Below are 12,708 nucleotides of genomic sequence, written 5' to 3'. Positions count from 1 at the left end.
ACACGCAAGTTAGTTACTGAGTTTAAAATACATATTTGATTTTAGTGAATATAAATCAATACATTTTAAAACGTTACTAGCAATACTAGCAGTGACCACTAGGGTGTCCATAGAAATGTTGGTCTCCATTCAGAACACTATTGGTAGCCTCAAACTCATTTAATACATGAACATATCTTTGTTCAGGTTACTCTACATTAATTATGACACTTGAAGTATTTACATAAACAATAAATGCTGTAAAAGGTTCAATTTATTTAAAAGCTTCACACACACACACAGGGCGAGACTTATGAATTAGATTATTTTTGAAATTTGTTTTCCATAAGGTGCGTTCAGCCCTGATTCTGTGTCACTGGTCCTCTGTCATTAATTGACAGACTGCTTATAAATCATTAAATTTCTATTACAGGCGGTTTCCCGCTGTGTACTCGTCTTTCCCTTTTGGCACCTTTTCACAGATCAACGGTCAACACTCCGTCACCCTCCGAGTCGTCTTCCGGATCCTCCATCTTCACCCCGAGTCCACTGTCCAGATCCGCGTCGTTAAAGACGACCCTCGGGGTTTTTACCCGTGGGCCGTCGTCTTCGTCGTCCTCGCTGTCGTCGTCCTCGCTGTCGTCGTCCTCGCTGTCGTCCTCTCTGCTGTCCGGGATGATGACCACCTCCTCCTTGGCGTCGGGGTCGATGTCCTCCTTGAACCAGACCGACTTGTACCCTTCGTCCATGCGTCTCTCCTTGGTCAGGATGGGTTTCACCTCCTTCTCCTCGTTGTCGGTGCTGTCCGAGCCCGCCTGGCTGACGTCGTCGCGTGGGAAAGCGCGCAGCGGCACCAAAGACTTTGCGTTGAGCGGAAGGTCACCCGGCACTCCGCCGGTCCTCACGCTGCCCGGCGCTGGGCCGCCAGAGCCAGTGCTGGCTCCATCTTCGTCGTTTTGGAAGGCCTCATTGGTGTACTGGATGCCCCCCTTCTGACCGCCTTTACCCAGCTGTGGAGGGAAAACACATTCCGTTAAAATCAAGATGAATAGTTCAAAGTCCTGTTGGTGACCACTAGAAGCTGCAGTGTTTATTACATACCACAATATGGTCAACTATTGGGCCTGGCTTCCATTGAATGTTTGTCCCATGAGTTTTACATTTAGACCCAATGTCCCCTTAAAGCCTCAATCCCTGAACCCTCAGGGACTCACTGACGTCACCTGTTAAACAGTTGCGTGTGAGAGACCGTGAGGGCTTGAAATGGTCTAAATACGAATGGGACAGCGCTTTGCTGCAACATCAAAGTCTGTGAGTGTGGAGGTTGGGATTGGGCCTTAGTTTCTCCAGGTTTGGTGGCCTTTAAAGAAGGTTCTCATGGATGTATTGAGGAGAACAGAATGCAGCATTCAAGAACAACTCCCCTGTGAAAGTTGCTCACACAAATGCCGAAAAAGGCTCTGCAAGCTTCCTTCTGCTGTTTTTAGGCCCTTAGAGCATGCTCAGTAGGACTCTACGTCGGACACTCACAAAATATTGTTGGACCAAATTCTATCCAGAGATTATGACTTGAATTTTGAAAGACATTTGGAATTCCAAATCTGGTCCATCTTTAGGACAATAAAGATAGACCTAGAAGAAAGGGGAGGTGTTAACAAGTTTAATTTAAATCTGACCATTGGTTGAAGTGATATCTGTCTCAGATTCCTATAAGATAGATGTGTTAAAATGAGATTAAGTTTGTCTCTTATACAAAGTGTTCTATACGATAATCCTAAATCAGGGACAGTTGAGTCCCTGTACTCGCCCCCCTTCACTCCGAGCATTTTCACAACCAGTTTGTACTTACAGAGCTTTGGAACACGCTGGCTTCAAAGATCTTCCTCCACTCCGCTTCCCCCCTCCGGATGCGGAGTGCGAGCACCACGAGGATCACCAGACAGACGAGCAGCAGGACCCCCAGGGTCGCACCGAGCGCCGCCATGTCCACCAGACCGTAGCCACCGGACGGTACGATCACTGCGGGAACAAAAGCAAGTAAATACAGGTGGCGCCAAAAAAAAGAAACCCCAGCTAAATCTGGAGCCAAAGTAACATGATAGATAGATAGATAGATAGATAGATAGATAGATAGATAGATAGATAGATAGATAGATAGATAGATAGATAGATAGATAGATAGATTGGGTTAATGTATGACATCAGCCTTTAGCTGGCAACAACTTTCCCTCCTTCACCACTAACACTTGCATTTTATGCTTTGACATTTTTTATGGCAAAATATACAATGATACTTTTTGGCACTTTTCTTTCAAACTGCATAATTGCATAAATTGTTTTTTTTAATTTTAATAACTTTTTAACGACACTATATTATGTCGTAAAAAACCCCCATAAAAGATGTCTTAGTACAGCATGTCATAAAAAAGTGATATATGTCATAGTATATACTTTGACATATATGACTTTTTATGGCATACTATAATATGATACTTTTTACATTTTCATGGCATACTATCCTTTTGTTATAAGGTATACCATTACATTTACATTGCACACTATACTATTACACTTCTGTGAAATGCTGTGTTATGAATACATTCTATGACATACTCTACTATAAATGTTTTAATTATGTTAGTTAATTTCTGATCTCAGGTAAATATGACAGCATTTCAGAAACATAACTAAACAAGCTAAAGCGTATGTTTTCAAGAACATATTCATAAAAGAGACCCAGAACAAATTCAGACAATCCAGACAATGTCGATATCAAACTGACTGTCATCGCCTCTCCGCTTCAGGGTGGGTTATTGCTTTGGGTTATTGTGTTGCATATAGGCTCAAATTACAAAGTTTAGTTTTTGTATGGTTTGACACAAATTTGGTTTTGCCTATTAACATTGTGTAGAAAACGACTAAACTTGAGAGATTTAGGCTGCTTTTCTTTAAACTTCAAGTGAGACACTTGGCAAAAAAGCGACGACAAAGCACTCACTACAAAGTCTCCAAACATGTTCGGGTTTTTGTTTTTTGGATTATCACAAGTTTGAGAAAGTCTGAGCTAGTTTAGCATTGAGCTGGAGGATGATTACAGGAAGGTCTGTGCAAATCTTGACTGCAGTCACTGTGGTTGGTTGCTTTTCATGTCAACAACAAGGTACTTTGTCTTTGCTCTTGAACACATTGTGAACTCTTCCACTACAGGAACTTAAAAGACATCGGGAGTTCCTTCCTTGACCGCCTTTTTTTAATAATGCCTCGTGTTTTCTAACCGCGTGAGGATCGCTCTCATCTCATAACAGGAACACATTCAAAATGGCGGAGGGTGTTGAGAGAAAAGTGTGACCACCTGTGTGAGCTGTGCTGGCTGTGGAGGCACTGCCTTCACTGGTCATACTGGGATTAGTGGTGGAGACGATGCTTTCGCTGGTCGTGCCGGCGACGGTAGTTGAGAGGCTGTTGGGGGTGGATGTAGTGGGTTTGGAGGTGGACAATTCTTCTGTGGTTTTGCTGTCGGTGGAGGTTTCCCCTATGGACGTCATGGACGTCGTGGCCATACTGTCTGTGGTGCTCAGAGGCAAACTGGTGGTGGTTAGACCTATGAGGAGAACACACTTTGAAGCGTTGTGGTTTCACCTCGTGTTCCTCTTCTCTCCCAACTTGAATGGTACTTCAGACCGGAACTTTAACCTGACTGCTAGAAGATTTTTTTTTAATAAACTTTGCTACGAGCAATCACTGGACCCCATCGGTGCTGACATGTGCTCCAGCTGGCTAAGAGTGCATGAAAAGGTCTTTGACCACATCCAAGTGAACTCTGTTGCAGTTTTTTTGGTGACATGAGAGAAGACCAACCACAGGACTGTGCCACAGAGGAGACATGAAACTGAACTGAAAGCTATTTGAAATGGAAATATCAGCCTCTGCTTCCCGCGCAATGGACGAGACAAACTGAATAAGGCGCCCCAGGTACAAAATGTACACCCTGGTTACTCTGGTAGTAATGCGGGTTCATTTCTTTAATTTGTAAAAAGGTTCCTTTTAAAAGTTTATTGGAAGAAACGGGCGAAATCTGATCCTGGAATGTATTAAATTGCCTTTTTGGTCGGCAGCTAATTTGCACATAACAATTTGCATTTTGCAAAACGACAAGCTCTTCATTCTGACCCTCATGTTTGCATGTATTTGATAGTCCTGCAGTACATTAGAGATTAACGCTGCATTGATGACGCAGAGCCAGAGCGGTTCAGTTGTCTAACTTTCAACATTTAATCTGTCTGTGAGGGATTTCTTCCTACCTGAAGTCACCTCCAAAAACAGCTGAGCTGAAGCTGATTCTTTGTTAGCCGTGTCCAATGCCACCAACTGGAAGAACGAAGTTTAAGTGGAGAATTACAATCATCATTCAGTGACTTTAAGTTTTACTAGATTTGTTAACTCACTTCTAGATTTAACGTGGCCTCTGGGAGATCCATTGTCATGAACAAATAGCCGTCAATGATGGAGAAAGCACTGTTCCCATTGACGAAGTAGGTGATGTGGGGGTTTATACCCTGTTTTAACAGAAATCAAAAGGTTAGCGCGACAAATCAAGTAGACAGACAACTCCCGAAAAAGACTTCCTCGTCCATCAAACACTCAAAAACAGTGCGATGAATATTCAGTTAATCGACCTTTTAGTTCACAACGAAGCTGCTTCAGCCAGCAGAGTTAGATGAAGTTTGGAGGGTTTACCAAACATTTTGAACTGTTAATGCAAAGTATTCTGGTGCACACATTTCAGTTTAACCTCTAAATAAAGTTTTAAAAAAGATTTGTTAACAGCCTGTCTGATTAAAGGTTTGTGTTTCTGGACAATTTCTTTACGATCTCAGATATTAACTTGTTGGGTAAAATGTTTTTATTACTGATAGAAAGATGACGGACAAAAGAACAAAAACTAGAAACTACAATTTTACTTAAAACTGAATGTCTGAAGTTTCTGGAATCTGTGTTTTTACCTCGGTGGCACTGTAGTCCTCGTCCGTGGCAAGGATCCGCAGCGGCACATCCTTGGACTTCGGGTCCATCGCCATGATGCCCACGCCGGTGATGACGCCGTCGTACTGAAGCTTCTGAAACTGTGGACGGTGGAGACTCTTCACCTGAACGCTGACCGTGACGGTGGTGGTGGCAAACTGAAAAGTGTTTGTCTTCTGAGCGGCCTGGGAGAGAGAAACAGAAGGACTGAAACCACGTCTGACCACCCACAAACTAATCTGTGATTGTCTTTCAATGAACGACAAATTTCACATTTTATTCATTGATTTGCTGTTCTATTAGATTTTCTGCAAATTGTATCTATTTACATTATAGTCTTAATGTTCAAAACCTTCTCAATAGTGTTATGTTATTCTGTTGGAGAATACTAAAACCAACCAAATCACATTTATGTGCCCCCTTTTTTGGAGGATAAAATATTTTCAGTGTGTTTTTTAAATGTGTAATCAAACTGAAATTAATCTCTTCAATCGACAGAAAATAAAAAAATTTAAGCTTTGATCTTGGAAATGATTATTTTCATTTTTAAATAATAGTTAAGTCATGCAAGCTTCTACAATATGAATGTATGCTGGTTTTCCGAGTCATCTATGATATCAAACTGAAAATGTTTTGTTGTGTACTGTTGGTTTGACAAAACGGGCAAAACTGATGACGTCAACTTGAGTTTTTCTGAAGTTATATCAGACTTCTTATGGACCAAACGATTAATCAATTAGTCAAGAAAAAAATAGACCAATTATTCCGTAATGTGGAATAACTGTTAGTCGAGGCCCTAATTGTTTTTTTAAAATCATAACAAGGAAGAAAAGATGGTGTTTGAGAAAGTATTGGAAATGCTCTTTTTTGTCTCAGACGGCTGGAGTTGCGTTTGATTGAAATGTAAAAATGTCTTCCTTTTGGTTTCAGGTTTGGGATATACAGAGTAGCTCAGTTGGACTTCAAGAGACTAGTTTAAAAAACATTAAATCTGTCTACAAAAAAAACAACTGTAACGTGATTTTAATTATAGAATATAAACGTCTCTTCAGGTGATTATCAAACTCTCCAAATTCCAAGAAATATGACCGAGGGCATGAGGGCGTCTATTTTAACCTTTGGTACTTTGTCTGTCTAGGCTCCATGTCCCTCTTTTGTTAGCAACACTAAGCAAAAAGAACACAGAGCAAAGTTAAGACAAAGACACAAGCATTTGGACGACACATTGGATAAAAACAGGTTTTGTCTTTACCAGAACTGTCAGAGCGATCGTCCCCAACACATCGGCCGGCTTCAACATGGTGATGTTCCCCGTGTTGGAGTTGATCTGAAACAGACCGCCTTCGTTTCCTAAAAACAAAGACAGACTGAGCTGCTTCTTCCTGCCGATCATAAACAGCTTATATCGGTGGATCAGTCAGACTGAGGAACAAACCACTGTTGCTTACCGGCCAAGAACGAGTACGCCACTTCCTCGTTTATCCCTGAATCTCCGTCGATGGCGTACAGCGGTCCTGGTTCCAGAGGTAACACTCCGGTCTGCAGAGGACAAAACACCCTGATCGTCATCATCATGTGTCTAAGTCGGCGATGGAAGTCGTCGTTTGGCGTGAACACAGACAGACTTTATAGGCTGCATTGAGGCCTCAGTCTGCTTCAAACAAAGTCAATTTGTCTTACAGCATCTGAAACCTTTTTTTTGGAACGCAGAATAGTGTTTTTTGGACAATCATGCGTACGTTATGCAGTGATTTGTGAGGTGTGTGGTGTCAAGCTCTCTTTTTCCATTCTTCACACAACTTCTGTCTCTTTTCATATACGCTCAACCGTCCAAATGTAGCAAAAATCATTAAAAATAATGTGAATTAATGTCCATTTCCATCCACCACCGATTATTAGGAGTTAGTTCGTGGAGATAAACAACTGGTGGCTCTAATTTTCTAGTCGGGTGGCATTGATGAAGAAAACACGATGTAAATATGGCATTTATGTTGGCTTTATGTATACATTTGAGGAATGTTACAGTCTCGTCATCGCTCCACACAGACCTGATGTTTTCGTCTCTTCAGTGGAATCATCATGTTCTTCATGATGAATTTGCAGAGTCTGTTTTACCATTACACTCTGTCACATTTTGCTTTTATATTAAAAAAACAAAAACGTTTCTACTTTTTTTTTCAGAATCTGAAAGTGTGCACCGTTATCCCTTTTTAAACGATTCATGGCATCAAGTTAAACTTCAGTTAGGGAGCTCGCTGATTGGCTACTCATGGACAAAACACTCCAGTTCACTCCATCTACGTTTGTCACCTGACAGTTCAGCATCAGCGCTGGACTTTCCAGATAAAGTGTCGCACCTCTTGTTCGTTTAGGACGACCCTGCCGGTGTAGCCGGTGTTCTGGCAGATCACAGCCCCCTCAACCTCGTGTTTGCTGCACGGCTGGAACCACGGCGGCCTGTTGTCACCGTCCAAGATGGTGACCAGGATGGTGGTGGTGGCACTGAGTGAAATACCGGCCAACGGCGTGTCCTTTTAAAAGAAGAGCGAACAATCTGAATATTTTAGTACAACGTATAGCTACAGTATGACAGTCGGCAGATAACTGAGAAACTGGACTGAAACTTGTCTCAGGACGACAATGTTTATTAGCTTCAGTCAAATTTGAGTCGTTTTGACTTGTGTTAGCTTTAGTCAACAAAAAACAAAATCATTTTAGAATTCACATGATGTCTCAAATGTGTAAGAGACCATGTCTTACCTCCAGAGACTGAAAGAAATATTTGATTTCATTGAATCTGACGAAGGGAAATCAGAGTTTGGAACCAGCAGTGAGCAGTACTCACCTGAGCGATTAATATCAGTTGGACATTTTGGACCTTCTCGTAGTCGAGACGCGTCTCAACGAGGAGATCCGGCTCGGTAGGCGACTTCAGTGTAAAGCCGTTCTGCAGAAATCCAATCGGGACAATGAAATCTCTTTAGATCTGACCCTCTAGCTAGCAGTTTCATCCTACGTCCAGTCTTTGTGCTAGGCTAAACATTTTCTGGGCATATCTCTGTATTAAAAGATTAAACAAATATCTCATCGGACTCCAGGGAAGACAAACAACAACAAGATGTATCTAAATGTTGGACCTACTGTGAGATAAAAGAAAAACAAGCAGGAGATCTTACAAATTCAGATGTCAGCGTGTAGGAGATCTGTTGAAGATCTAAGTCCGTGGCTTCGAAACGGCCCACAGTTGAGCCTACAGGAGACATCTGGAACAAAAACCATCAGAGTGAGTAAATATGAACCTGAATCACAGTTTTTACACATCAGCAGCCACAACATGGCATTTTTTTCTGAAAACTCTCTGACACTTGGGTCAATAGACCTATGTAAACCTACAAAGTTCCTATTCATACTCTACACGGCCAAAAGTATGTGTTGAATATGATATTCCAATCATTTTGTTGATCTGCTTCTATAAGAGCCTCCACTATTCTGGGTTCAGGCTACTGGGATTTGCTCCCATTCAGCCACAAGAGCATTACTGATGTTGGGTGATCAGGTCTGGCTCACAGTCTTTGTTTAAGTTCATCCCAAAGGTGTCCGATGTGGTTGGGGTCGGGACCTTGTTACCTGTTAAGTTCTTCCACCCCAAACTGGGTAAAATAATGATCCTTTATGCAGTTGTCTTTGTGCAGAAGCATTGCCATGTTGAAACAGGACTAATGGGCCAAAAACAAATTGTTGGAACAATTTGGACCGAAGCACACTAGAGTCTAAAATATGATTGTGTTTCTTTCATTGTAACCAAACCATAAAATATATGTCCAGATAGTTTTGGCCATATAGTGTACTGTAATCCAGAGTAATTTGGATGTTAACACGGGATGAAAATAATTGAATTAAAACAACATTTTGTCATTGGTCAGGTCTGTAAGGCAACAAACAAACAACTGAAATGCTGAACAATAATCCCTGTGTATCTAAAGGTATTCATCAGACTCTTACCTCATTGACATTGACGTGGTACAAGTTCTGGTCAAAGACTGGATGGTTATCATTCACATTTACCAAAAGGACAAGAATGCTGAGAGGAAACTGGAAACAAAGAGACACAAGCTGTACTTGTTTTGCTATTGATTTTACATCCTTGTTTAATACAACTTTCATTGCAAAGAACTTGTAAATAATATGTAATTATACTTTAGGAATATGAAATAGATCAAAGACACAAAATTCTGACATCCATCTGTCCAACCTATACAGGCTCCTCAAGCATCTGTAAAACCTTTTCAAAAACTTGTATAACCTCCTCAAACACCCAGAGAACCTCCTCGAACACTTTTTTTGAAGAACCTATACAACCTCCTCAACCCCCTGGAGAACCTTCTCAAGCACCTCTACATTTTCTTTCAGCTCCTGGATATTTTTTTAAGAACCTGTACAGTCTCCTCAAGCATCTGTAGAACCTCTTTGAGGAACCTCTACAACCTCCCCAAGCCCCCAGAGAACCTCCTCTAGCACCTGTACATTTTTATTTAGAACTTGTACAATCTCCTTAAGCCCATAGAGAACATATTCAAGCTCCCAGATAACCTATTCAAGCACCTGTACCTCATTATCAGGAACCTGTAATACCTCCTCAAGCCCATAGAGAACATCTTCAAGCACCTGGAGAACCTCCTCGATAACCCTCTTCAAACACATGCACCACCTCTTCAAGAACCTTTACAATCACCCCAAGAACCTAAAGAATCTCCTCAGGAACCTCATCATCGTTTGGTTACACCACAAAGTGAAAGTTAAAGTCACGACAGGACAATGTCTAAACAGTTTAACATGTTTAGTGTATGAAGAAAGTGTTACCACGCTGCCGGTGGCCGTTTCACGGCAGGTGATATCGACTCCAAAAGGTTTGTCAGTCTGCAAACAAAAACAAACTTTTATGCTCAACAGGTATTTTGACAGACTAGTATCCAAACTGAGACATGGGTCTGGATCCGTTTGACACCATAAGTCATGACCTACGTACCTCAAAGTCCAACACCCTCGCAGCCACCAGATTGTTTCCATCCAAGCTGAATGGGTTGTTGGGGTTTGCAGGAGGAGGTTTGAACTCGAGGGTCACCCCTGGTTGGACGACGATCGTCAGCACAACATCACCCGGCGTATTGTTTTCTTGAAAATTCACCGGTGAAGGTGCAGAACAGACTGTTGGGAAAGAAGAAGAGATGAATTAGAAAATGAAAAACAACACTTTCATCTGTGTGTGTCCAGTACAAAGGAGCGATAGCTCAAAATTATGAAAAACTTTTAAGTGCTTAGAGGTTCAGACCCGGCATGCACGAAAATATTCTCAAAAATACTTAATAAAGATGTGAAGGTTCAAACGTAGTATTAGCTTGACAAGCTTAGTAGAATCTGGTCACACCGTATTAAGTTACATCACAAGTAAGTAACATGATTTTATGCTGCAATCGCTTGAAAAGGACGTATTCACTTCAAACTGCAAGCGTGATCCGGTACGGAAATGTAATTTTTGCAGGAGACGGGGTTGGATTAGGAGAAATAAGAGTTACGTGAACATGAAACATGGAATGAGCTTTTGCCACAACACTCTGAAGCTGGTTTATGGAATTATTCTTGTCATGCATTTCGTAGCTTAGGTTGTTGTCCACCCCTACAGCTTTTTGCCTGCTCTGCCAGATCGGAGCATATTTGATCAGTCAAGTTGCAATTTAGAGATAACTAGAACTCTAGATGAGACATAAAAAGAAAATCTTCCCATTTTTTAAACTTGTTTGAAAACATTTTTTTTTCAGGTGCAGTGTGAAGTTAATGCTCTCTTAAGTGTTTAATCACCTGAAAATAAGCTGTGTTTTTGTTCCTTAGAAGGAGCTGTTTATATCTGCAAAAGGAGGTTGTGGTTCCTGAGGTTCTTCACGGAGCCGAGAGCCATGTTTCTACAGTAGCCAAGAACGGACAAACCAAACACTGGCTCTAGATAGAGCCGTTCACTTTTTCCACATTTTTGCGTCGCGGCCCCTTCGTTCAAGAAGTTTCAGTTGGTTGTGAACTGCAACCTCATCGCTAGACGTCGTCGAATCCTTTACACTGGACCCTAAATGGCCAGCTGCTGGTTAATAAAAGCCCCAAATTATCCATAGATCAATTGATAAATAATCATAGTTTGAAACCCTAAGCATCAGCACTTAATGTAAATGTCTCCACCCTTCACCTCTCTGGCCTCCACTGAGCTGTTTCAATGTCAAACTTCCCCCTGTTTCAGTCGCCTGAGCTCCCTCTGGTTTTATTAAGTATATTATTTATCTAAATTCTCACATTGAAAGTGGTTATAACTGATCTGTCTACACCACAGGTAACATGTTAGCACACTGTTATTACTCTCTGTGAGTTTGACACCACCAGATAAAACAAAAACAAGCCTCAGGTGACCCAGCAGATCTCAGTACTCACTGTTGGCAGCGGACGTTCGAAGCAGAATCAGAAGCAGAAAGCAGACGGACGTCCTCACGGTGAAGTATGGATGAATCCCGTCCATGTCTTCGTCCACCCTGTCTGAACTGATCCTTGTCCGTCTCCGTTCTCGACTTATCTTTCTCGGCTTTATGGCATCGGTGGACTTTTCCCCGTCATAAAAGCATAGCACACTTTGTGCTGGGAAGTCATAAAACCTTATTTGTGACAAATTGTCTTTTATTTGATTGGTTTGACTTGAGGCACATCCTGGTTACATGTTTACACTTATGCAGAAGTTGAAGTAATTAATGAAGGCATTAAGTAGTTCTTTTTAATCAACTAATTTCTTCACATTAGCATGTCCTCTATGATCCTCTTCTCCAGTGTCCCGTCATCCAGAGTTCAAGTCTCCATTTATGGTTGACAACAAAGACGGAACAAACAACACATAAAAGTAACCATAGACGTTATGTATAGAAATTTAATGTGGAGGTTTAGAGTTCTATTCTCTTTTATGCGTCAACACAAATATATCCAAACTACTACTACTCTTACTACTACTACTACTACTTTAATATAAAAAAAGAAAAAGTCTTTTAATAATTGTTTCCAAGTGGTTCAAAATAGCTTCAATTAACTCAACCCAGATTTCTCACATACCGTAGTTATTTTGAGTCTTTTCCTCCTTTATTGATTCAAAGGTTCTTATAATTTTGAATTATAACTTTATCCTTTGAAGAAAGTTTTTCCCAGTTATGTAAATTTCTACAGTTTTAGGATTTTCATATTCACAATTGTTGTGAATAGTCTGGACCCCAGTTGTCAAGTTGTGCTGCATTTAATTTTGAACCCAATATTAAATAAAATATTTGCATCATATCACAAAAGGCTTGAAGTTTTCATAATTTATGGGACGATTATAAACAACTTTTGTGGCAGATGTGTGCACGCCGTAAATAAACAACTAATAATTAAAGCTTTTAAGGTGCTAAATTTGAAATTCAGAGCATATCAGTTGCCTCCACATGGCTCTCAACATGGCGGCTCACAGCTAAGGGTGCTAACAGCGCTAACAGTGTTTGCGTCCAGAATTCCACCCCAACATGCTATTTAGTACATTAAAACAGTATGTGATGTATTTTAGTGTGACTGAAACCAACAGTACGTGAACTGCATACTATTTCCGGTGAAATATTAGAGTAGGCAAACACTGGACGCTACGGCCGCGTTAAT

General features: G+C 41.1%; 1 protein-coding gene across 2 annotated transcripts; it reads right to left on the bottom strand.

The window, feature by feature from the left end:
* Nucleotides 1–235: 235 nt before the first annotated feature.
* On the bottom strand, nucleotides 236–11,599 carry LOC137886433 (cadherin-related family member 5-like). Of its 2 annotated transcripts, XM_068728883.1 has the most exons (15): nucleotides 11,473–11,599; nucleotides 10,028–10,206; nucleotides 9,862–9,918; nucleotides 9,004–9,093; nucleotides 8,178–8,264; nucleotides 7,847–7,948; nucleotides 7,359–7,532; nucleotides 6,450–6,540; nucleotides 6,254–6,351; nucleotides 4,983–5,186; nucleotides 4,425–4,535; nucleotides 4,281–4,347; nucleotides 3,332–3,580; nucleotides 1,829–1,998; nucleotides 236–989 (listed from the first exon to the last, which is right to left on the bottom strand). In XM_068728883.1, exons 1-15 carry the CDS (start codon nucleotides 11,555–11,557, stop codon nucleotides 456–458), a joined length of 2,298 nt encoding a protein of 765 aa, XP_068584984.1. In that variant the 5' UTR covers nucleotides 11,558–11,599; the 3' UTR covers nucleotides 236–455. The 2 variants fall into 2 exon arrangements, with proteins under 2 accessions (XP_068584984.1, XP_068584991.1); XM_068728890.1 differs by lacking the exon at nucleotides 3,332–3,580 and having other exon boundaries at nucleotides 11,473–11,598.
* Nucleotides 11,600–12,708: the final 1,109 nt, after the last annotated feature.

The sequence above is a fragment of the Cebidichthys violaceus genome, unplaced genomic scaffold (assembly GCF_023349555.1).
Source record: "Cebidichthys violaceus isolate CVI_PGR_0920_01 unplaced genomic scaffold, fCebVio1.0.p SCAF_100, whole genome shotgun sequence".
Lineage (NCBI taxonomy): Eukaryota > Metazoa > Chordata > Actinopteri > Perciformes > Stichaeidae > Cebidichthys > Cebidichthys violaceus.
The sequence above is the reverse complement of the archived record's forward strand: the minus strand, read 5'-3'. Positions and strand labels throughout refer to the sequence as shown.